At 38.5% G+C, this 27540-nt stretch overlaps 1 protein-coding gene and 1 long non-coding RNA gene across 2 annotated transcripts in view; one reads left to right on the top strand and one right to left on the bottom strand.

Annotated features, from left to right (window-relative positions):
• Window positions 1-1120: 1120 nt before the first annotated feature.
• The window catches only part of LOC126922666 (uncharacterized), a 38903-nt gene continuing 12483 nt past the window's right edge, over window positions 1121-27540 (bottom strand). Inside the window, exons 2-3 of the long non-coding RNA XR_007712894.1 lie at window positions 27275-27384; window positions 1121-5212 (exon numbers count right to left, since the gene is read on the bottom strand). This is a non-coding gene — a long non-coding RNA (uncharacterized LOC126922666). The remainder of the gene's footprint in view (window positions 5213-27274; window positions 27385-27540) is intronic.
• LOC126922662 (protein hairy) lies at window positions 21178-24549 on the top strand. The gene is made up of 3 exons (XM_050735444.1): window positions 21178-21769; window positions 22299-22394; window positions 22788-24549. Exons 1-3 carry the CDS (start codon window positions 21617-21619, stop codon window positions 23619-23621), a joined length of 1083 nt encoding a protein of 360 aa, XP_050591401.1. The 5' UTR covers window positions 21178-21616; the 3' UTR covers window positions 23622-24549.

Here is a 27540-nt window from a genome sequence, read left to right as displayed (position 1 = left end):
TTTACAGTTAACAAAAAAATTTTCTAAAAATGTTGATATTCAAATTGATTTCTAGTAAGCTGCCTTTCACAACTAGGAAAAAAGAACTTTCCTGTCTGAAATATCAAAATATCATTGCCTGAATTGTAATCATAACAAGATATTTCGATATTTTCAAATTCCAATTCGTTCTCCCTATACCAAACGAAATACTATATAGAAAATTAAACTCGTTGAACTCTCTACTTCCACCCTCGTCTCTCAATGTATCATCATAAATAACCAATTAATACGCCACTTCTGCCCGTAATTTCGAAGAAATCACAATTCTGCTCCCAAGCAAGAACCACTCGTTTCTCCATTCCCAGTATTCTTAAGTACAACGTCCGTACGATCCAGTGGTTCGATATGTTTCCAAAGAACATCGGGAGTCACCGTGGCGACGCGGGAGTGTCCCCTTTCGAGACTCGACTCCCTTTCAGATAAATTCAAATCCCGGTCTCGCTAGATTCTCCCACGAATTAAAAAGCGGCTTCCCCAGGGCTCTCGCTGGAAATCCTCGGCAGCGGCGGCGGCGGCGGCGGCGGCGGCTAGACGGCCTTTCAGGCCGGCTGAATAAAATTATTATGATAAGACCTCGATTAATTTCAGCCGGTGGAACTCCGGTAGTCGTGGGGTGGCGCGTAAGCCAAGCGTCTCGTTGAATAGGCTTTCAGAAGAGAGGGACACCATAGACATTCTCCCTTTCTGTCGCCCCAACCAGCCGTGGCCGAGCCCTCTACTCCTTCTAAAAAGGAACGCGAGATCCTTGAATCGTGAGCCAGGCTCACGAGACGGAGGCAGAATCGACGGTCATTAATATTGTCGGATTAAACGGCCGCGCGCATTAATCCGGCAAACGAAGACGAAATCCTATTTCACGTCTGTGAGTCGCGCGATCCCGGTGGGGGCCTTCTTGTTTCGGAATGTCAGTTTCATTAGAGCGGCTCGTGATCGAGAAAACGATCAAAACAAGTCGTCTGTAGTCAGTGAAGAGGAGAGAGGGTTGTGTATGGTAAAGAAGGGGGGAGGATGAATGGCAGTCAGAGTTCTATCAAAGGGTTTAATTATTTTTGAACAATCGTTAATCATTCGCTTTTTTCTTTTTCAACTTCTTTTTTCGTCCGAGGTTCCTTTCTTCATGCATCGTTCGCGCCAATGAAACGAGGTCTCGTTTGGAGTTGTTTGCTTGGAGAAAGGAGACGCGATGTCGGTAATGATTTGGGGTAAGAAGCATCTCCAGTCGCGTTTAATCGACGCTTCCGACGATATTTGACGCTCTTTAACGGCTTTTGCTTTAGTTAGGGTAGAGTGTGATCTAAATGTGTGTGTGAATGTGAGATTTGTTTCTTTTCTTTTTTTCTTGGAGTTTTGTGTACGTACGGTAGTTGTTCGAAGAGTCGAAGCATCGTGCCAATACTTTTATAAACTTTTTTTATAACATTTTTTGTATAATTTGTATTTTCATATTTCGTTCGATTAATCTTTTATTCTATCAGTTGCCGTTGGTAATAGATTACTCTTACCAATCGTTTTAAAAAAAAGTATATCAGAGTATCTGTATATTCTTTCCGTACGAAATTCTCAATTACCAGTCACGAGGCTATTTAGACCAGAAAAATTGCAACAAGTTTATGAAGCACGCGTTTACACGCGTTTACACGCGTCTACAATAAATACGCGTGAGCAGGCCTCAACACAAGGTAAGACCTGCCTTTCCGTTCGGTACCTTCTTTCGTTTTCTACCTGGACTCTGCTGACTACGACCCCTATTACCGGTCGCCGTTCGAGTAGTAAAATTAATCCTATAAATACCTTATTGTTAAAGATCGCATTATAGCAGAAAAACGTACGAATTATTTTTACTGTAGGGTACCCTCGACTGTATCGGTCAACAACGACCGCATGCCGGGCGCATGGCCGCGTTTCTTATTGCACAGTCTTACCACGATGCCTCTCTCTCTCTCTCTCTGTCTATCTCTCTCTCTCTCTCTCCTTCTCCCGTTACTTCCTCCTCGATTTCTCGCTTTCGTTTTCCTGATATTTGATACTCCACGATATTAACGTCAGTCAGCGTAAATTTATACGCAGAAAGATTTTGAAGATCTTCGAAGTTCTCGTGCTACTTTGGGCGATTCCTGATTGAACAGGTTGGATAAAGATCTGCTGGATTTAAGTTGGAAATTAAGTATAGACGAATAGTTTTAAACTAAACATATGTTTAACTTATATACAGTTATGGTTAAAGTTTATACGCTGGAGAATCTTGAATAGGTTGAAGTTATTCTAGTGCTTCGATTGATCTTCGATCTTAGCGTTCTTTTCTTTTAAATCGTACGATTTGGTAAAATTTTAAAAGAATTTGCGATAGAACTTTTATGATATACTGCTAATACTTATAATTTGCTAATCATTATATAGTAAAGCAATGACTAAGGATACGAGCTCTCGTAATTATATAATTTTATAATTATATAAAAGACAGGGAGATTGACAGCCTAACACATACTATTGATAGTTACACATTCGTAAAATAAGTAGTCACACACTATGGCTAAAATCTAATTATCACGTAGCGTAAAAGTTAAAAAAAAAAGATTCTTTGTATAGAATAATTTTGGTAGTTCTCTATGCTACGCGATGCGAATAATAATGATATTGTTATTAAAAAAAAGTGCAATTAGTGAAATAAAACATCTAACACCTGAAGAAACATAGTCCATTTCATATGTAATTTGGAGCATTTTTATTAAAATTCTTATTAGGTACATACATATACCTTGTCAATTACTTATTTCGCTCTAAGAGTTCACCAGGGCTCAATAACAATTCCACGCAATCAACATTCCATTCCAGTAGTTTTCAAGACGTGCTTTAAATTATGGATTTTAAAGGAAGCGTAATACCAGGCCGGTATACGGCTACTATTTTTTCAAGATATTTCTCAATTTACTCGATTCAGAAAGAAGCCATCCAATTAATCATCGAAGCATATTTTTATTAAGCCAAACGTGGGAGTTTCTAATGACGTTGTTGCGTAGCTCGGTTCGCGTTCCCATGAAGAGATCGGCACGATCGTGATTACGTATGGAAATCTAACCTAGGGGATACATCGTACGTTATAGAAAGGAGCCCACACTTTCTATACATGCGTTTTAACCTGCACTCGGTCCACGTACAAAGAAAGTTAGTCCTCTAAATAAAGTTTCTAACTGGTAAAAATAACTAGCGTCAGATTTCGATATTTACAGCATCATCTAACAATAACAAAATATGCTTTGCCAAGAAAATAATTAAATACATAACGTTGAAAATATAATTTTAGCATTTTTTTTTTAGTCTTTAAATAACACGTTGACGTGGTTGCTAATAAAAGTATCTGATCAAGAGTAATCTTTCGCGACATAAAATTTAAGAAAATTCTATTCTTGGAGAATTCTCGTTAAAAATAAGTTTGTGAGTAAGCAACGAGCCAAACGTATCAAAAATTTTAAATGAAAAAATGAACTACAATTTATCAACGATTTTATCTAAATCTGCAATCGTAAATAAGATAAATAATCATCTTAATTAAAATTTCCACTAATTCTAATAATCCCAGTAATTCCAATAAACCTAATACGATAAATTAAATTAGTAAAATTAAAATTTCCCCTGATCCTGATAATTCAAACGATTCTAATAATCCTAATAATTAAAATAAAATTAAATTACTAGTATCCGAATTTCCTTGAAAAAACGTAATTATTCTCATTGAAATTAATGAAAAGATGTACCTACTTTGCAGCTTGAAAAATCGGCAATTTATAGAGAAAAGTATCGAATGTAACAACTACCTAGAATTTAATTCGCCGCATTTCTTCGACTGTGAACTCGATAGCATCGGCGGTGCATGTTCGACTGAAACGCACGAGCCGCATCGATTACACCGCGTGGGCGCAAATTACAAGCGATGGTACATCCACCATCCGTTGAAAGGACATCGATTCCTGCCGACAGTGTTGCAATCCTCTCTTTCTCTCTCTCTCTCTCTCTCGCAACGAATGCTTTTTTCCATTTTCGCAACGATACTTCCATGAACGCAGCTGGTCGCGATCGAAACGTTTCAAGCCGTGACATTTCGAACTTTGCCGGGTGGAGAAGGTTTTCTAACAAGGGAAAATAAATGATCGACCATCCAGACGATCTTTGTTAATTGAACGTCGCCTCGTTCGTCGTTCTTTCGTAGAGGAAAGGTGAGACACGCTCGAAATGCCATGGATCCGTTGTAAGTAATATGTTAGAAATCACAATGGATTCTTGTCGCATGAAAATTGAAATATGATGTACCTGTTAGCTGGAACATTTGAATACTCTTTTCGTAATGTAAAACGTATGATAGATCATGCTGTGGAGAAATATCTCTTTATTTATATACCAGATAAGATTCTTCCAGCGAGAACACCCATTGCTTCCCTACAAATATTTCATTTCGTAACTGATAAGGAAATCTTATTAGGAATTTATTTTCTGCTTCTGGAAATACGTCTTTTCTAGGAACAGGGGAACTGTAATCTTGTACTCTAATTTTTCACTAAATTTCAATTTCCTTTTACATATACAATGACCGCAGAAAGTGTTTGTACATACTGTTATTTTCTAACGAAGCCTTTTTTCATCAAATTCCACGTGTCTCATACTGTGAAGCTTTTGTGATCATACAAACATACTATACCACATGATACAGAATTTAATATAGGCCTAATTGATTAATATGTAAATGCGATAATAAACACAGTAGTGTACACATACTTTTTGTAAGCAAGTTTTATTTCGTCCCTCAATATAAACTTGGGTTTTAAAATCTGCAAGTTACAGAATATTCCACCCAAAATTACGATTGACCATATATTTTCAATTTCCTATTCTCACAATACAAATGTCTACGAAAATCTTCCCACAAAAACAACACGAGAACTAAGAGAATCCGCCGGTAACGTCACAATGGACGTTCGATTAACCTGATCGAAGTCTGCACGATAGGACGATCCTCTTATTACCTGCGTTCGGGTTCGTCAATAACGTTGATCGCGCGGGACAGGCATCGCAAGCGGTTATCCGATTGCGAAGGAATCCGGCCGCACTCTCGTGGGAGATTCCTAGGACGCGACACTCGCGTTGCATGTGCACGTGCCAAAAAAGAGGGCAACCCGATCTGAAACAAATGAAGTGCAAATTGAGCAGACCGCGCCGCGAGACGAGAGAAATCCACTCGACCAACCGGCAACGCGTGAGCAAACTCGTTCGGACGTGAGGCGCAACGCGATACTCCTGCGGCGTGGGCCGTGTGGTGCCGCGATTCTTCCTCTTACAATGCGACTTCATCCACCAAAATCGACTATACATTAGATCCGCGGGAGTTCCGTGTTTCCGAAACTTGTCTGATGCGAGTTAAGCGAGAGCAAAGTGAAAAGAAAGGGGGTTTGAAGTAAGTCGTGTGAAGATGTTGAAGAATTCACAGCGAATATAACTCTTGTCTATGTCTCTTCTTTTTAAAATTTTCTTCTTTTAAAAATTTATAAAAAGATAATATATCAGCGTCTTTATTTCTTTGTCTTAGTTCTTATCAAATCTCGATAGATTCCTACTTTCTTTAAGATATTCATCGTATTGCACAAATGCTGTGTTACATATTATGGTACTATTTATGCAATTAAATCATTAAATTGTAGATTTTATGGCTAAGATCGCTTTTAGGACAAAATATTTTTAGATTCCTCCTTGCGAATATAAATTTGTCAAAACTATCGTGAAATAACAAGAATGTATTTGTTAAAATGTCTCATATTTTAATCAAAGACTTTTATTTTAAGGCAAAATGTACTTATCGAAATCTTTTGTTTCAAAGACTAGGTTTATTATATAATAACGTGATACGAATAAATTTTCGACCATTTCTTAGAATCTATCCCAACTAGAAATATGCAACAAGAATATTTCTCTCGCTATGAATCTCGATTTCCAGAGAAATCGGAATTAAAAGACAGAAAAGTATAAAATTTAAGAACGAAAAGGAAAAAGGATAAAATATATTGCGAAATTCATGAAATTGAGAACTAATCATATTTCAACCGCACCTTCAATTTTCTTTTTACCACACAAATTGAAAATGTTTATCTTTATACCTGGCTATAAAAACAATGTATTCCCATCGAAGTGACAATGAAATTTTATGTAACGCGATATTACTCGGTATTAAAATACGCGATCCGTATAGCATCAGTGATACCAATCATCGTCAAAAATGATCGTGAAAGTTCGCTCTCGCTGAAACTTCAAGCCGTGTTTTTCGCTTGAACAGGGATGTAAAGAAGAAAACGATTTCCAAGAAATTTACAATCAGTGCAGCGGAAATAATACCTCCCTTGTTGTACGATTGTTGAGGCAACGTTTCGCGGAACAGTATCGCATTTACATGACAGAAAAAATAAAATAAGTAGACTAGGTAACGATTTAACGATCGGTGCGCCAGTGTTAAGCTCTCGTAACTCTCCATTGGGGAGAGAGGAATTGATATCGAAAATGCACCAGAAAATGCAATCATCGTGATCCTGTTATCGCGTCGACCTGGTTTCACCGCGTTCCTTTCTCGAATACTTTCACGAGTATGAAAATCATACGTATAAAAAAAGCATAAAAAAAATACCCAACAAACGGATATTATCGACGATGAACAAAGAAAGAAGTTCGATGGTTTGTGACTTAAGGAGTTGAACAAATACTATTGAAAATTTCTCCTCCTCAGGAACTCGTTGCATTTTATATTCACTTAAGAACCACATTATGTTCATTTTCAAAAGTAATAACGGGGTGAATGACATTGATATGGCTGGATGAGAAGAGAACTTCGATCGTTTTCTCCGTGATTTGCGTTGATACAGATACACATCTCTATGAATCGAAGCCATACAGATTGTCCTTTTAAATCTATCTGTTTGTCGTACAAAGCATTGAGAAGCCATACTGATCAATTCCATATATTAGAAAAATAGGAAAGTAATGGTGGTGTTGTACTTCTGAACTCTACTATTGCTTATGCGATTTGTTTGTGATGAAAAACCTTATGGAAACGAATAATTTGTTTCTTGAGAAATTAAATTCTAATCGAATATCTAAATAATGAAAGTAGAAGCTTATAAAATGTAGATCAATACGACTTCTTGATATACGAGACAATAAGAGATCGATATATAAATTCGATGTATAAATCGTTCAATTAAGAAGTCATAATGATTCAAATAAATCAATATTGTCACACTTCTAATAAATTGATACCGCAAAAGATTTATCTTGGCGGTTAAAATTTTACTTGCCGCTGAGATAAAGGATCGTATCCATGAACAGGCGACGGCGCGTGCCAATGTCCCATCGTTTTTAAAGGCTGGACAGAAGGTAACCCCTTGAAAAATACAGCACACAACAAAAAAGGGTATATACGAGCGGGTTAAGCAGAATGGATCGCTGATCACCAATAAAAGGGTTCACAGAGCTGGCAATTGCGTTCTGCCAATCCTTTTTAACCCTGCCACCACGACTTAAGCTGCGGCGATTGTGAAAGGGTGAACAGATATCCGCAACCCTTTTATGACACCTCCGCGATACACTAAAGATGTGCTTTACGAATGTTCCACTACATAAAGAAGTGAAATTCGTGGTAAAAAAAAGGATTGAACGTGGAAGAGGAAGTAAAACGAGGAAAAAAATAAAAAAATAACCTTCGCGAGCAACTTTAAGACCGACGATCGTTTTACGATCGCGTAGACAATAAAGAAACGTAGTTAAAAAATTTCTCTCGCCTTGTCGAAGGGTTTACAATGTCCTCGTCTTTGCGATTTTAGCCTTTACCGGTGGATTTTCCCTTTAAGCACACCTACACCCCTTTTACAATTCTTACGAGTTTTGACCCTTCCTGGCTCGTATTTTTTTTATGAGTTTATTACCAAACATCAATAGTTGTCACGTACTCTCTCCAACCCCTTGGACCTTGTGAAGGAGAGGAGAGGACATTGAAAAAAAAATATAATAGTTAGGAAGACTGTTGCGGTTTTTGAGTATATTGCTATCTTGTCGTGTATTTACCCTCACCTACCCTTCTATGAGACTTCTCTATCTTTTTTCTGTCCACGAGCCAAACAAGCGGCTTTATGCTGGCCAAATCTTGCCTGTCGAAAGTGTTTAAAAATATCCTCGCGATGGACGAACACGTTATATCACCATTTACCTGTCTTTTTAGCGTCAAGATGGTGTACTGCCAACTTTTTTACGACCATTCGAAGAACTTGTGCTCAGGCTTTGGTTTTTTAAAGGCTTTACTTTGAACAGTAAAAATTTTTAGTGAACTTTTAACGAATATTTTTTGATCTACTTACTGATCTACGTTTTATCCACGCTGTAAGAACAAGCCAAACGCTTTCTGATATCAGGAGCGTCGAGCATTTTTCTCCAAATAAATTATGATGTAGTGCATGTGAAATTAGAGATAGTTTAAGTCATTGTTCTACTGGTCTCGAATTTATTTAAGATATACAGAACTTTGAGCTTCAAAATTGCAGCGTAGTTTCTGGTTATAAGCATACCGAATTTTGATTATAAAGAGTTAATGATACAATGAAATACAATAAAGTGAGGTGGCAAAACCCAAACTAAATCTAGACGAATATTCTAATTACAAAAATAAGATCAGAAAAATTAAAAGATTTTTTATCGCTGGAGGAGTCCTTAAGAACTGTTTTTATTATGAAAGGAATCATTTGTTATTCATTTACTATTCCTAAAACAATTATATACATCAAAATATGCAACTGAAATATAACATTCTATATATATATGTCGGAGATGAGGGGACATCGGAGCCTTTCTTTTGGAATTTTGAGAAGATCCCCAATACTTTAATCTAGACTATTTATTGTAGCTGTACTTGAACGATGAGACTTGGAAATAGTTGTTATGATTCAATCCTATTATGTTTGTGACGAGATTTGTGACGGTGGGCTTGGGTTCGAGGTGACACAACTGGTCGCCGAACGTAGCCACGGTCACGGGATGAACGTTTTTACCTAACAGAGAAGTGCCAGTATTGTGGAACATACGTTGTATTAACAATCAAACCCCGGGCAAGAGCAGCTCTACGCGAGTTTGCCTAGCAACGGCGGCTGGAATTTTTTTGATATCTCCGGCCAATATGCAACGAATAAACGCGATCGTAAGGAGAGGAAAATTCCCATCAGTCTTTTATTCTTGCGATCACCTTGGAGAGTTTGCACATCGTTTTTACGTGCATTATTATACCGAGCGTCACAGCAAACGTTACTTTGGGCTTCAAAATATATTTTACGTTTAATAAAGAGTCACCCTATTGACCGTAGATTCGTTATTGAACCTAAGAGCATTATCACTAACATCTCGAGTGTTTAATCATCACGGTTATTTGTCAAACTTTGTAAAAATCAATATTTATACCAGTAAATATAATCTCTATTGTACAACAACGATAACTAGTCCGAATGAAGATTCGTTAGACGTCCACGAATTTAACGTTAAATTCGACATATATATATATATATTTAAACGTACCGAGTGAAATGAACTCCAGATATTCAGCTACGGTCAAACGATCATAAAGGGTACGGACAGACGGGTTTACACTTCCTCTATCCATCAACTTTACGACCGCTGTTTGCAAATTTTACTCTTTCCAAAGGCTTAAGGACCTACCAAGGTTAGCCGTCGGCGTTTTACGATTTAACCCTAATTAAAGAGGTAAGCGTTCGTTCTTCGACCGACCGTAGCCTCCGTCAGTTTCTATAAGTGCAATATTTGAAAAACATCAACGCCTGTCATTGGGCAATAACAACAGATTTCTTATTCCATTGATCTTTCGTTTTTAGAAAGCTGCTCGACGTCATTACGCACGTTTAATTTCACATCTAACAGTAAAATAAATAGAAAGTTCGAATCTGCTCTGCAATAAAAGCGGATTATATAAATAATTTATTCCTTCGTTCGCAGTTCTGTTAAAAATTCAATCTCTTTTTTGGTCTACATATGTAACCAGGAAAAAGATAGCACAAGCATAACGAAAATGAACTTTTTGAGCATAGAAAGAAAAAATAGTAGAAGCGAGTAGAAGTAAAAAATAAAAGTGAAAGGTTTTTTTTCGTAAAAAGTTCTATTCATCCATTTTAGATTTGACGATCAGGAAATATTCAACTGTGAAAAAAATTTATAATTTTTGTTTTGTTTTGAAAAAAACTGATTATGTGGTTACAACTGAGAAGAATTTTCTCAATCAACTGACGCTATATAATAAACGGAATAATTACCTCGATCATTGCAAGCAATAATTTTACTCAGAAATATGTCACGAGTCTCGTAACTCTTTCCTTTCAGCATGCTTACCATCAACCGAAGGTGCAACCCTTCTACAAATATTTGGTTTTAGCTAATAATTACCAAGGTCTAAAGTGGAATGATCTCTGAATATTTATGTCTGGTTGAGTATATCCACACTTTCTAGAAATTCTAAATATCCAATCTTTCTAGTTTTATCGAATTAGTACATAAAAAATATCTCTCCATTATTAGATTAGTACAAGTGTTCTGTAATTTTTAATCTTTGAATCATGTCACTAAATATTTTATTGTATTTTTAATACGGTGTTACGTAATATTTAAAGAAACAAATTCTGAAATAAACCAAGGAACGAACTGTCTTCAATAAATATCTAATGTATTTTTTTTTTTTTTAATTAATAATAATGTTATATAATTCTCTTAATAGCACTTGGATTTTGAGAATCAGTGATAAATTATTTTACATTCGCAGAATTAAATTCCACAAAAATATCTAAGATTTCTGAGTGTTACACTCTTCGCAAGACAATCATCAAATGACATCGAACTATTAGAACTCCATGGAGAAATGTCTCTATTCTTAAAAATACCCCACTACTCTTATTAAAAGAGAAATTCACGATTATATTTTCATTACAAAACTACTGAACGTAAATCATAACGATTTTCTATCGCCAGCAGGTAAACTTGAAAAATTCTACAAAAAGGTTAGAATCTTCGGTTAAAAATTCTAAAACTCTTCGAACGAATCAGTAACCCTTTCGCACACCTAACGATTGACTATTACTCAGGCTGACTTTTTTTCTAGTACGTTGTGAAATGTCTTTTCTCGATCGGAACGAGAAAAAAAAAAGAACACATTTTTCGTCGATATATATTTATTGAACCCCTGACATTTTTTTCCACCTCTCCCATTTTTTGCATCTTTTTTTCACTTAATTTGTGAAAAAACGCGACGATGCGTTTTTCAGGACGTACAGCCGCAGAAGTGATTTTTTGAAATTTATTTCTACGGACGACACAGAAAAATACGAGCTAGCTCGTTACTTATCCACCGTAAATACGATCATACCGTGACTTCACCGAGCCGAAACATTTGTCCAGTAGTGAAAAATAGTATCCTGCAATTTTTCGTTTCTTCAACCTTCCTACCGTGTTCTTTTTTGTTTCCTTCCTTCGGCAGCGATAGCTTCAAAAACGCCGCTGAAAATGCTGCTTTTAATTCCTTACTCGAATTACCCGCCCGTGTAAAAGAAATTATTTTGTTGATAATAATATTGTAAAGTAAAGGAAATTGAAAATTGATTTTGATTTACGAAGTCGTTTGATTTTTGCATAAGAAATGTCATCTCGAGATAGACGATAATGAGTTTCATCAATAACTTTCGAAATAAACATATTTTATCAATAGATGGCGGATGTTTATGCAAATTTATATTTTTGTGAATAAAATTAATAAAATAGAGTCTAAGTAACCTATGATTCGTTTTATCCATAAAATATTATAACCAGCGCTATACTTTGTATTTTTTCTATATTTCTGCATATTATGCGCATTACATATATGCATTCTTTGACTTGCAAATTTGTCATAAATTTACGAATATTCGCAGTCTAATTATCAAAGAAAGGACCTGAATTCACATGTTCCTCTATTTGTTGCAATTGTATAAGTTTGTCAATTGTAGCTTTATAAAACGCTAATACGTTTTTGTTGCCTTAGGGCGTTAAGATAATCGGAATGGAAATTTCCTGTTTCCTAGTTCTATTTTCTAGCTTTGTAGAATTTACAAGCGTCTATCAGCCTCAAAATTTTCCAGTGGATATGCAGCACAGTCAGATAAGGGACAGTAAGCTGAAAAATTCAATAGCGCATGATTAAAGCGATCCATGTGATAAACCACGAAAGCTGGCCGATAAAACGATCAAAGTAATTTCGTACTTATAATTTATTACGTTACATTCGTAATTTATTTGCGGTATTAATTCTGTTTTTATCTTTTTTTTGTCATTATAAACGAATTTGAGACGTCAAAAGCTATAAAATTTTGTCCTCATTTGATAACAAATGGTTAGATATTCTTTGAAACAACAAGTTGTCGTTACTATGAATTTCATTTCAGCAATCAAACAAGCAGAAGGCTTGATAGATTTACATGCTATGATAGAAATTAATTTTAAAAATTACACTTGACACTGCTATACTTAACACCGCTGTGTCTAAAACTACTTGAGGCGTATTCCTGGCGTAAGTATGGCCAACAAGAAGAGATTTCCGACGAGACAGCGTTAGACACAGAAGTATTAAGCATTAATGGTACAAGATGCAAACGTTAAGTGCTACATTTCAAACTGTGACAGCATTAAGACTGTACCTTTAATATTATCATTTAAAAAAATACAAGTTTAATATAGATATAAAGACTAAAGTATTTTAACCTTTCTGCATAGGTATTTCCGATTATTTTCGATCCAATTATATTTTTCTAACGCTAAAAAGTATTTCAAGTTTGAATAAAATATAAAAAGATTGTCGTTGTTGGTATGCTTGATTTTTCGTTCCATTTTCGTATCAAACATTCGCTTACAACATTACAGATCTTTTTTACTTGGCAAAATGGCAACAAGATTGAAATATAAAACTCGCAGGATCGCAGGAGACTTAAATAGCGTACCATTTTTCCTCAGAGTCCCTCAATTAATCTTCCCATCAACGAAAAAATATCACTCGACGGTGAAAAAGACAGCCAATTGATTCGCATAAAGCGATCCAAACGAAAGGAATTAAGGTCTCTGTCTGATCTCGAAATGAAAACTGTCATTCGCGTAACACATCCGTCGTTCATTGACGACAAACGCGCCTCTTCGTCGATGCACGCCATTCCGAGCGCGTTTCTTTCGACAGCATCACCGTCCGTATCGATCTTCTCGCGTCGTGTGCGTATATGCCGAGAGTGACGGCCTGGTTTCGAAAAATCGAGCACCGAAAATTACGCGTGCCATTCCGATCCTATCGTCGGTGCATTCGAACGCGTTCGATTGGCAGCCCCGGGCGAGTCATAAAACTGGCACGCAGCGTGCACTTGATTCGTCCGTGTTCGTGTGCGTGTTGCGCTCTATCTGACTGACAGGCTAACAATTTGGCCCTATTATCGGTTAAGCAAATACGAGACAGAAAGAAGAGTAGAGAGGAAAATTAATCGTGTACAACGTGAGTACACACTCTTTCATAAGTGTGAAAACACTTGCTGATCTTATATGAAATTACAGGTGATAATATGACAGAGATTATCAAAGAAAGACATATTTAATTACAATTTTATATTAAATTATAAGTGAAGTTTATTTTTTGTGATATGATAACGTCATTGTTTTACCTGACAATATTATACTATTTTACAAGAAATATTTTGGAATTTAAAAATTGTTCGAACCTTTTTCATCGATAATAACCACTGTGCGTACATAAATAATATTTTATTAGAGAACCTCAAAACCCAAAGACTATTACTTTATTATAAAAGGACAAAATTTCTCTATTTCTAAAAAAAATCGAATTATTAACAATTTTTTATTTTAAAACAATTACCAGAAAAATTTACTCTTCTTGATAGTTGTTCTTCTAACAAGGCAACTATGTTTTCCTAAATAATTCTAAACATCTTTATGTTGCAGTAATTTCTTAAATATTCGCTAGAAGTCCACGTACTTATGAACGAACGTGTACATCCAAACCCATTCAGTTTCAAATAAAATCAGCTTCACGCTAAATAATTTTCCATCTTTGTCGTCCAATTACAACGGACAGGTAGGTTTAACAGTCTCGTTTCCGGCGCAGTTAGATTCAATAAGGGGATACGTGGCCACGTCGTGAATCGTTTGGTATAATGATCGAAGCATAAAACAGGCTGCGCCCCATTGCTACAGGATTGCAGATCTCGTGCAGTTCCGTGGAAGTGGTTTTCTTTTCGTTTGCTTAGAAACGTGTTTAGGCTGTCATCGTGTGCGGCAGAATGCACCGAAAACTCGATAACGATCGCGAAACGAGAGGGTAAGAGGTTTCGCTACGGTCATTCGATTTTAACCGGAGAAGGATACCGGCTGTCTTCCTGTCCTCGGGGGAAACGCGTCCAATTTGCTTAAACTGAAACTCGAGCGTTTCGCGTGCTTCGAAACTGATTGGTCGCATAGTATAATCTATAGATCCTAGCTTGCTTTTTGTAAAGAGCATGCAAAGCTTCGTTCTGATTACGCGAGTTGGTATTCATGTAAGTCGCTTCACTCGGAGCGGTTCGTGTTTAAGTAACTTCATTTCGAATGGATACCAAATGATAGATCACGAACGTTTATACACTTACGGAAAATTTAAGCATAGAGATTAAAAATGTCCGAAGTAAAATACTCGTTATATTACATACAGATCGAAATAAATATTTAGCTTTCTTTCCAAATAAATTTTTAACTTTTTTCTTAACTATCATTTCCTTATGAGTACATATTTATAAAAATGTAAATTCAAGTAAACGTCTGAAATCTATTAATGCAAAATGGGCATAGGGTAATATAATATAATTTCAGTTATTTAATAATATTTGTTTATTTTTGATGATTCGTGTTATGGTTACAAAAAGTATTGACATGCTATTGTAGTTATTATACAATAGCATTTAATTTGTCTACAAATTAATTAAGTGCAAGTACAGTAAATGTCCGTATCATTTATAATAATAGGTATTGTTATACGACTACAGAAATTTGATGACACAAAGATGAAATATAGAACCAATAGATATCTTTTGTAGTCAGTGTACCTAGATTTTATGATTACGTGTTTATTAGAAGATATCCCTTGACTGCCATAAAAGGATTTGACTTCTGCATATTTTCAAAAAATGTGTATTATCATACTGTAAATCGTTATGATACAAAATAAAGAAAAATTTAGCTATGTGTGTGAATTTTTCATAATAAAAATATTTATCAGCGCAGCAAGCGATTACATCGTTTAACTTAATGTACAAATTATTGTACAATATATTCCAATTTCCATTTTGCCTTTCAAAAGTAGGAATACAGTAAAATAAAGAGAGAACTTAAACCACAGGATAATAATCCACAATGGTGCAATGGTCTAATGCAAATGAAAAAGCCCAGTGGCAACGAAAGATACAGTTTTATCGAGTTAGAAGGGAAAAATCGTACGCGTATTCGCTTTATTTTCACGCCCGTCCTATAACCGCGATAAATTTTCATGAAATAGCAAGCTATCTAGGGATCGTTTCATCGAAAATGAGAATGGAGGGTCGATTTTTTAAATATTTTAATTCGCAATTTCTGTATGTACTAAAAATAACTTATTGTATCTTACTCTGATAGTTCCGTTATTTCTATTCAAGCTCATTTTACTCCAGAGATACTTCCAGAATTGTGTCTTTTTTCGGTTAAACTAGACGTATTAAACTTGGATAGAACTAATCGTATATAATTTTGCTTAATTTTAGATAAAGTATTCTTTCGCAACTTCCTTATTAAATAACAAATTCGCAGTATACAAACTTTATGCTATAATACACTTCCGGAAACGAGCTATTCTTCCATCATCCACAGCTCACCTACGGTGATGATAAAACATCCCCATCGACCTATATACTCATACTCCAACAACAAGTACGAATAGTCACACTATACATATCGTTTCCTTAAAATTAAGAGTTAAGCCTGGACTCGAAAAGTACCTGGATATTTGTGAATCTATATAAATACATGCGCCCATTTCGCGAAGCTCCTTTATTTTTCCTGTAAGGTATAATAATCCATGGAGCAGCAGAAGCGGATTGCACACACCCTAATCTGATATTTCGACGCAAGGGGAGCATATATTAATGTCGGTCTGCAGGGAGTAAAGGCGAATACCGCGGCGTGTACACTTTTATCCGGCCACCAGCCGAGGCCTACGTAATCCACCGGCACCCTATAAGGCTAATGAGTCACGCGGATCTCGTGCACGCCATTGACAAACCGTCTTAACACCATAGAACCGCAGGTATACAGAATATTTTAAGGCGGTCTTAATAGCTTTTGCAGAAATTCGCCAAGACTAGCATAATACTATTGAATCACACGTTGAAGAGTTGTATCGATAAGGAAAGGTGAATTTTCGTAGCAAAGCCATATTTTCGGGTATATGGAAGTTATTTGGAGAAGGAAGGGTTTTCTCGGAAGGGTTATATCGAGAAATTAAGTTGGCTCCGGTGCGTATCGCGATGTAAGCCGCTTTATCGGACCACTCGAGTATATTAAACACGTGAGGGGTCGACGGAAGATCGATCCTCGGCGAGATAGCCGAATTCGAATGTTGGCCACGAACGTAGTGCACGACCGATAAATCGAAATTTAGATTACGAAAATGACCGTCTTCGGTGAAAGAGAAGTCATTTGACGATTGAATAACGAGCAGTAGGTATATTTACATAAACATTAATAACTCGTAATATTCAGTAAAAACTGTGTCTCGAATAACTGTGAGTCATTTTGAAAAAGGATGCAGCAGTTTGTTATGCGAAGGAAACACGTTCTTTCGTGACCACCTTTTCCTCTTCTCTTTTTTTATTACATGTATCTCCTTCGATGGTAATTTGCAATTATTATGAAGTTACTATAAATACATCTGTAAACGAGAAGTTTGCAATGGGATTGGAAGCGTTGAAAATCATATCACCCTTACGGTACGTCTCATAGGAAAATCGATAAGTTAAAATTCGATACTTGAGAGCGAGGTATTGTTATGTGGAAGTGTGTACAGCGTATACCTTTGGCACTATACAGGAGACACTTCGAGAGTCGTTATGCAGAAAGGGATTTGCATGGGGTATGAAGTTGGTGTTTCAAGTCTTCATGCAAATGCGAATGGAAACGTTGAAAAGTAATAATGAAAGCTGATTGTATATCGAATAGAATTTCGACGTGGTACACGCAACTTGGCAGAATTTATTGAGAGATTAACACCCACCATGTGTAATATCAAAGTATTACGATCCTTATCTGTAGACTGTCTAGAGCCTAGAGAGTCTAGACGTTTCTGTGACTCATAGAGACTCGGGAGAATATTGAACACGTTCGAAGAGACACGTGAGAAACGCGAACGATCGGTTATGTCGCGACAGGTTTTCTAGAAAACAGAAAAAAAGTAATCTAAATATCCTTTCTGCGTGATTGCACATGACGCGACATTGTAAAAAATCAATGATTATAGTTCATTATAAACGTTAATTGTTGAAACTGACTTAACTGGAATTGCAAATAGAAAGAAATTTAAAATCGAATGTCAATAAAGGGAGAATAAATTTAAATGAGATTGAACAGTTCAGATTCCGTCGAGCCAACAAACATCGAGTGCGCTAGAGATTCAGAGGAAAAAGCCTACTGTGAACGCCGACAGGTGGAAGCACACAATCGGTGCATCTCGTCTTCTCATTCACCCTTCTTGCTCCACCTATGTAACATTGTAACATACAACATACTTATTATGTTACTCATACCTTCCGACATACCTTATATTACTTATTCGTCACAACTAATTGAACGGTACAATATTATCAAATCGTCTTTTTGAATAAATTATGAATCAATTATACAAGTAGATGGGAATAAAATCATTACAGATTCTTCTAATAGATAAAAAATCTTAAGAAATACAAATATATATATCTTACAGATAGTGGTCCTTATACGTCAATAAATAAATATCGAGTATTTCCTTAACGAAAGATAATCTTCCCTGTCTACATGTTCCTTAAATCTATCACTCACGTACTATAATATCATTCGAAGTTCCCTATCAATTCCTAGCTTACCCCACAAACCATTCCCTTTATCGTCGGCATGTAAAGACATTTAAGAGCTAAACGCTCTATTTTCATGTTTTCTATTTCTTGAAATTGCATTCGATCTTCGATAGACAAGCGAAGTGTACTCCAAGTACAACTCAATTTCCAGAGGCCGGTCTAGCTCACTTCAATTACATTCTCGATGTATCTACGAACCGGTCGATGGCCATGGAGCGTGCCCTCGACGTGCACTCGCACGACGAGCACCCAATTTTTCGCGTGCGGCCGAATGCACGGAAGGATAGATCGCGGAGGCCACAGGTATTCGCTTGGCTCCGTCACGCCGCACACTTTTTCTCCTCTACGCATTCCACGAGGGATCGAGTGGCCCCGGAGGGCCACGACCGCGACCCACGCGCCGCGACGCGGCTATACCGCTTCAGCGCTCAAAGTCGAATGACGATCGCGTCCCCACCACCCACGCAACCGTCGCGCGCGGCACGCTCGTCCTCGAGCCAGGTACGTAGTGGGGATGAGATGCGGCCAATCAGCGCGCATACGTCGTACGCCGCGTCGAATCTTGGTCACGTGATTGGCGGCCAGCGATTCTTCGTCTCGCTCGCAATCGTAGTCGAGCAGCATCGTTCCTGCAGGTCTGATCGGTTCTTTCCTTGTAATCCTCCACTGTCATTGTTTGGTCTTCGGAAGGGTGAGTCCCTTCGTCCTTTACCAACCATTCCACCCCTCTCTGCTTCGCTCAAAAGGGATGCACTTCTACGAACTCCTCGACTTGCTTCCCCCTCCCAGACGCCCTTTACACGCTTTACCCGTTTCCTACCCTTTGTAGGGCGGCAAAGTTCAGCGGCTGAAATACGCGGCTGGCTTCGCTCGTCGCCGGAACCATCCCGCACTGGCTCCGCTGATTATCTTCCCGCCGAGCCTTTGACACGCCTATGCTCTCACGAAGCCAGAGATATTCCTAGCAGATAGATCCGGGAATTGGTGTATATAAGAGATGTGATGTCGAGTGACGCTGCGCGAGCCGATTCGTTATCGGGATGACGCTTCTCGTTGCGGAAATAGGATAGGCACTCGGGAATTGCAATATTTTCAAGGAAAATCAAACGTCTGGCTTTGATGATTATTTGACTCGTTGGTGTCTAATGATAATAGAGGTCTGAAATATTCACTTGCGTGGGTAACCCGAGATATCTTGTTTTTACGATTTTTCGGAAGTTTCTTGTACATGTAGATATTCGTAGATATCTTTGTAGTTTGACAATAGACACAATAAAGTAATATCAAAATTCGGTACTATGCCAAAATATGATACATCGGAAATTCCACGATCTTATTAGATTGGATGTACAAATTTCACCATTCCTAATATTCCTGTAGCATAATCCTAAATAATTCAATGGGAATTCCATAATATAGGAACTCTGCCACAATCCCATCGACTCACAATTAAATCGAAGAATTTAATAAATACTGCGTTCTATACAAAATTGAAATCTCTTTCTAAGCAAAATTTCTTTAGACCTCAAGCTTAATATAGGCAAAATTGAGTATAAAAATTCCAGAATTTCTCACACGAATAGTACTGCTCCAAATGATCCATACAAAATTCTTCATACCATTCCAAGTCCACACAACCACGTTTTTTTCAATTTAAAATGAAACCCGCGATAAACAGCGGGTTCTATCGGATCCAGTATCAATTACGAAGTGGTTGCGTGGCACATCCAAAGAAATACTACGTATCCGAGTTTCGTGCCGAGCATACGTGCACGTATGCGCCGAGATAAATGCCGCGGCGCGCGTTTAATCGGTCGCACAAGTAGAAAGAGTAATTTCGAAAGACTCGGGGAGGGAGTAGGAGGCACGTGCCAGTGGTGCGCGCGTGCGTCAGTCCGCACTCGACGCACGGTGGCACTCGGCTATTTTCGAAGAACGTGATATAAGTCCCGATGACGTTCGTGCTCGTTCCGTGTGTACGTGCGTCCCTGTGTAGAAATTACCATTGCCACTTCTCGATCCGCGACGTCGTATATACCACGAGCAGCCGGTTCTAATGACCTTTCGACGCGCGATACGCGTCACGAGACTAATCGCCTCTGTCGGGGAAAACACAGCATGGCATTGTTCCTTATCGGTTATCGCTCACGATCATCTATGATTTCCATACGACTCCACCTATTTCGATTTTTGGCATTCATGACTTTCGGAATTTTTAATGTGGATTTTTGAAGACTTTTTTAACCTCGTCTTTTCTTCAAACATCAATAATCATGTCATATTTGATGAAGCAGTATATTTATACACGTATTTTGTATAATAAAGAAATTTTGGTTTCTTCCAATCGATTCTGAGAAATTTCTAAAAAGCTAAGCATTAATTATCATTACTCTAAAATCAAGAAAATTGTGTAAAGCAGAAGTTGTCGATGATCAGCTCTAGCTATTCTAATCTATAATACATACCAAGAACGTTTTTGAGTTTAAAACTACCATATGTAACGTATCTTCAACGACTTCGAAATAAATTTTCCTTTAAAAATTTTCGAAATTTCCGTTCTCTTTCACAGAATTCGAATGCAGTTTCAAAGACATTCGCCATCCATCCGACACTAGGTCGGAGGGTGGTGAAACGTATTTTCCACAAAGGGAAAAGGAGAATGAGAGAAAGGAGGGAAAAACAGTCGATGACAGTGCACAAAAATCGAATCGATCCGAGTCCGGGAGTCGGGTTTTCTGGTGGGGATTTGCGCGAGGCAACCCGGCACGGTCGTCGGTTTAGAGGAACCTGGGAGGGGGTTCATGCCTTGGGTGGGGGCACTTAAAGGCAACCGGGTGCCGTCCGACCGTCGGAATTCGGTGGTGGAAGGGAAGTCCAGGTTAAACCGTCACGCGCTATCCCCTCCTGTGTCGGCTGGTCGCCGTTTGCCCCCACCCTTAAAGTGGCAGCGCCTCCATCGGGCATTCCATCGGGTGGCACGCTTCGACGAGACGACAGAAGACGTTCGTCGTTCGTTCAGTCAGTCGTGCTCTGACGCCCGTTCCGAGTGGTCGGAGTTCAGTGAGAGAGTTGAGCGAGCAAGGGACGTGTGGAGAGACGACGTTCTCTTTACTCTGTTCTCTCGTTCGAGAAATAAATTACGAACTACCCTCTTCGAATATTCTTCAATTGTCGTTTGATCAGTCGCTTGGATTACGAGTGCAAAACACCAACCTGGCCAGACGTTTTAGTGAACACTCGTTAGAAAGATCGTTACTTTGGATTAACAGTGCAGTGTGTAGCAGAACGGCAAATTGTGTCAAACGATTTGTCGAATTTCTCGTTTGATTTTTGTTCTGTGATATAAGAACTGTTTCGGGACGATGGTGACCGGAGTGGGTGCCACGATGCCAACAGGCGGTGTCACTGTCGGTGCTACGCCGCCGGCGCAACACGTGCCCCAGGAAGCTGGACAACCTCCTGCGCAAACCACTACCACGACTACCACTACGAGAAGATCTGGAGAGAATCGGCGGGTTAGTGTCTCTATCAAGATTTCACGTCCTTTCGGGAATTTATTGATTTGGAACGTTTTCATTGTCACGAGACTGATCGATCCATCAAGTCGAAAATCTTTTGAAGCTTCTGAGACGGTCTCTCGAGACTGTCTAAGAATTTTCGAAGGATGTTTGAACATGCGGCTTTTTCATTGTCACGAAACTATAATCAGTGAATTTTGGAAGGAAGTTTGAAAATAGTGTTTTTAATAATTATATAATAGATAATATAATATAATAAATTATATAATAAATAATAAATAAATTAAAGTAGACGACAAATACAATGAAAGAGATCGATGAGTCATGGTTAATATCGGGAAATACAATTTTGTCGATGATTATTAAAGTGCACTAGTCTCGACGAATGTTTGTCTTTTTTCAAAAGAATGGCAACACAGAGTATTGTGTCGATTTTGCATCCTTGAACAAACGATCCTTTGCAACGAACGATTAATTGAAGTAACTCGACAACGTGCCTCACCTGACTATCCTCTTTCTGTTACAGAGCAATAAACCGATTATGGAAAAACGGCGACGAGCCCGCATTAACAACTGCCTAAACGACCTGAAGACCCTCATACTGGATGCCATGAAAAAAGACGTAAGTATCTTGACATCACGTAATTCGAACGCTCCCCCGCATGTTATTCGATTTTCAACTATCAATTTTTTCTTCTCTTTGAACTTTATCTATAGATAATATAATATTTTAATTGAAAATTCGCATTCAAAATCATGACTTGTTCCATAGAACCACGAATTTAAATTAAAAAGGAAATCGTATTATTATTTTGTTGTCTTGAAAAATTCTTTAATAAGAAATCGGTCGAAATCACTCGATATTGTTAATTTCGGATTAACAAAAAATTGGCAAAAGGTTCGATATAGATAAGACCTAGAACGCAACTGCAAATTTTTCGCGACTTTTATCCAAAATTCAGCTACCTATGATCCGAACTGTTATATAATCGCGGTATTATGTTTGCGATTACAGCCATCGCGACATTCGAAACTGGAGAAGGCCGACATTCTGGAGATGACAGTGAAACACCTGGAATCGCTCCAGCGTCAACAGGTTGCCCTGGCGGCCGCGACCGATCCGAACGTACTAAACAAATTCCGTGCTGGTTTCACGGAATGCGCCGGTGAGGTTGGCAGGTTTCCCGGGCTGGACGCCTCGGTGAAGAGACGTTTGATGGCCCACTTGGCCACCTACCTTGGTCCGGTTGAGGCAAGCAATAACACGCAAGCGACGAATCAGCAGCCTGTCCAACCGGCGCCACCGACTACGCAGCTCCAAGTGCACATTCTGCCTCAAGTGGACGCAACCCCAAGGATTCAGGTGCAACAATCGAACGGGATCTTCTTCACGAACGCGAATGGCACGGGTCTTCAATTGGTCCCAACGAGATTACCAAATGGAGACATCGCGTTGGTGCTCCCAGCGGGTGCAAAAGCGACTCCTGTTACGTCACCAGCCACATCTCCGGCGCCAACCTCGCCTTTGCCAACTCTGATCCCAATTCCTCAGAGAACGGCTAGCACGGCATCGGCATCGTCCTCGTCATCTTCTGCTAGCTCGACGTCCACGTCGGCGGCGAGTCCAGTGGCATTCGAAGCACCTCCAGCGACTTTCCGCGAACAACCTGCAGCGTATACCAATGGAAACAGTCACAGGGATGTGGCGACGTCGCCAGCCAACGGTTACACCAGCGATCCAGAATTCGATCCTCGTGTATACAGTCCTCCTCTTCAGAAACCTCTTGCATTGGTGATGAGGAAGAGCGTTGTGCCAGAAGTGGAAGATAAACCGTGGAGGCCGTGGTAAAGAGTCGTCAAGAGTGAATCTGAATTTTTGTGTTGCTCATTGGGGTCAAGATATCGAAGAAAATTTGGACTAATTGTTGTATAATCGGTCGCGGGTGAAAAAGACGTTATGTCTCGAGTGATATATACGCTTCGGCGGAAGAGACGTGGATTGGTTGGAGAACAGTCCCGCGGTCAGAGAACAGTCCTGGATCATTGTTCCTTACGTATCGCGTTTTCGAAGTTGTGTTTTTGTTAGGGTGAAAGGTGTCCTGCGAGCTAGGATCTTGTCGCTGTCAAACCGTGAGAATTCGATATTTCCCGAGTGCGTGCAGTCGGCCAGTAGCCTATGAGGCAGTGCCTTATACAGTGCCTTGTAAATATTGTTTTATTTTATCAGTTAAACATCGTATTCGTCGAGAACCTGGATTAAAAAAATAACCCTTCGTAAATCTTCTTTTTTCATCATTTTTCGTTTCATCGGTATCATCCTGTTCCTTGTTTCTTTCCTTCCTCTACGATGTTTCCGCGTTCTATTTTGATTTCCTTTTTCCTTTTGTATATATCGTTAGACGAATATCATATTTTAAGTGCCTTACGCAACAAGAATCACCGAGGTCTTCCATTCTGTTTCTTGTACGGAGAAAACGGCCAAGCGAGTGTTTTGTCGTGTACCATGGTTGTAATAAGTACGAGGAACGTATGTAAAACTAACAGCGAAATCGCCTAGTTTGTAGATTAGTTAAGCCTAGTGCGTGAAAGAAGAAAGAGAGCGGGAGAGCGTGAGAGGCTGAGCGTGATCGTATGAGTATGATCTGTCCTAATTTATATTTATATCGAGTGCAGAGAAAATTTATAAATTCCTTTCTATCGTGAGAATAGAACAAAAGATCGACGCTTATCAACTACAAGAGCATCAAATAAATATTGATCTCTTTGTCAAAACTCAATTATTGGTCTCGTTTATTTCCTCGTTCCTTTACCTCCATTACCTTTTTTAGGCTTACCAATTTCTAAATCAATCTTTTCAGATTCAAACTTCATCTTTTTTAAATGCAATTTTTCTATCATAAGTTTAGTCTACGTTTCTCAACTTTAACATTGCCTCCATCTTGAACAAATCTTCGTTTAATTATATTAACAATCTAAGATCGATAATATACGAAAAGAGATAAATACGAAAGAAGCAAAGATCGATCGTTCATTATTCCAAGTTTTCACTCTTCAAATACAATTTACTCGTAGCCATATCAAGTTTAAGAGAATAAAGTATAATCCTATAAGAGCATTCTATCATACGAAAGAGGATTTCGCAGGTAGTCTAGCTAGATGCTTTAAAACTATTGCAAGTGGGGCCCTATGCATCATCTGCGCCGCTGCAGTTCCCAATGCATACTGAACGAAGGTACCTGAATATCGCCGCCGAGGTGCTGCCACCTGAAGGAGAATATCGTAGGTTCTCCTGTATTAAACCGGTGTTGGGGGGACTCCTTTCATGGTCCTGACACCCGACGAGGACCCGAAATTCGTATCTCTACCACCGAGCTAGGCCGAAAACGTGGGTCGACAAGAACCTGCTGCCTCCTGGTGATGGATCCTCGAACACTGTAAGGCCCTTGTACCTTCGAAAGTCGTGCCCTTTTCGCCTCGCAAGGATCACAGAGGGCGTCTGCAATTCGAATGGGCGTCTACCATTCTCCTGAATCGTAATCACAAAATCCCTAATCACAAAAGAATACACGTGGAGAGTGGAACGGAAGAAGTCATGGATTCGAAATTATCAGGCAACGAGGAGAATCTAATCTCGAGACTTTGATAACTGATTATCGTTGTCGACTTTCTCCCGTAATCAACTATGAGTAATTTTCCAGAGAGTCGAGCCACGCTTCCAGATCGGAAAATTCTTTGGATTGATATTTAGAAACGTCATCGAAGACATTATGTTGTATCGAACGGTGAAAGGTTTCCAAGAGGCTATATTTATCGTCTCCTCGTTATGCTATTATTTGCTATTATTGTACAGATTGTATATAAACTTTTTTGTTGTTAAATAGTAAAATATTTCGTATTCGAGATTAGAGTGTTTAATATCGATGTCTAAACATAATTTATGCTATTGATGATGCAGTTTCGAAAGCAGGAAGTGACTAGAGGAAATTTTGGACCGTTGCCTAGGCGTCTGGATTTTACAAGAAACCACGATGCCGGTGCATTACCATAATGCACCTCTGGCTGGCCGGTGGCGTCTCTGGCACCGCAATTTACGGCGCAGAAGTAGCGGCACACGCAATATCACGTTGAATGACAAGTTGCGCGGTAGCACCTTATCATTTTCGATCGCAAACCTGGCACTAGGGTCAAAGTAAATAACGCTTCCAGTTGTGCTATACTTTTCGTGGTAACGAACGAGGAAATGTATACATATAAATAGAAGAGCATAAAGTATTTTCAATCTGGTTGATGAGTTTCAATGGCAACTCGTGACCGTTCGATGATTTCCTTTCGAATGTACAGTTGGAGGGAGGTATATACGAGTACATAGTTGGGTTTTAAAATAGACTAAGTGTTGAAATTGATGTAATTGGGAGTTGGAATTGCAGTTCGAGGCATATAAAAGGGAATAAGAAACTTGAGCGTCGTTTAACACAGTATGATTTAATTTACAGTTGTCTGTTCCTTCGTAGTAGATTTAAAGAAAATTTTGTATATATTAGCTGATTGAATCTGTTATTCATTTGAAGCTTAAATAACTTAAATGGAATTGAAAATACATACAAGACAAAGTTAATCGCATACATTATATAAAAATTTTAAATTTTTCTATATGGATCCTATATGGTATGGTGATATATATGATTATCCCAATGGATGTCACCACTTAATATTTTACTTTACAACTCCGGCACATTCATTGCACCAATTGTACATACTTAACAGTGCTGTTCTAAGTATATACGTATATCGTATGGTTTCTAGGTACAAAAGTGCCCATCTTACACTAGCTGACATGTTGCATAAGTAACAGACACGGGAGCTAGAATTCCTAGTTATCTACGCGTCGACGAGTTGGTTATCTTTTGTTACGTAAAATCTCCGACAAACAGGTCTCACGAGATACCGACGTCTGACCGGATTCTCATCTCTAACCTCTCACGTACGATTTCCATGGCGACAATGCTACGAGAAGGATCATTTCTTCGCGTCGAAACGTGGCCATAATTGCCAGCTCACAACTTGAACCAGTCCTCCGTTCGGGGAAACGTTCTTTTATTTATTAGCCCCGACCCTGGAGTTTGCCTCTAATGGTCATTAGGATGATAATCGAGTCGCATAATTTCACCGAGTAATTTAATTAAATCACATGATTTTTCGCGTCGTCGAATCGTTATCTGCGGATCCCTATTACTACAGACAAGAAAAGAATCTCTATTCGGAGAAAAGAGAAATTTTTGTCTCCTTTTCTATTTTCTTTTTTAGTCTTTTGTTTCTAATTGAATGAACCGCGCGACTTTCGGGTTGCCACTAAAATTAGAATGACAAGGCATAACAGATAAAAAGACTGTTCGTACAAAGAGACGACGCAACCTTCGAGTCGCGTGACACGGTACAAGCTACGTGGTAATGATAATTATTCAAACGATTGATACATAAATTATAGAACTTTGTTTAATTTACCTTTCCGTTTTTGTGCTTCCGCAACTCGCCGATGAGATTTGATGCTTTGGTATGGATCGATAGAAGTGGACAGTTATCAGAAAATATTCTTTGCTGAGTATGCCAAGCTCCTGAAATAAAAACGAAGAAGATGAAAATGTAAACTACGGGTTTTTGTTAACTTTTAAGCAACTTGTGTTACATGATTTTACGTAAATCCATTAAGCTATAAAACCACGTGTAAAAGTTCATAGGTCACGGCAATGGAATTTTTCTAGGTTCATGTA

The sequence above is a fragment of the Bombus affinis genome, chromosome 12 (genome assembly GCF_024516045.1).
Source record: "Bombus affinis isolate iyBomAffi1 chromosome 12, iyBomAffi1.2, whole genome shotgun sequence".
NCBI classification, from domain to species: Eukaryota; Metazoa; Arthropoda; class Insecta; order Hymenoptera; family Apidae; genus Bombus; species Bombus affinis.
The sequence above is the reverse complement of the archived record's forward strand: the minus strand, read 5'-3'. Positions and strand labels throughout refer to the sequence as shown.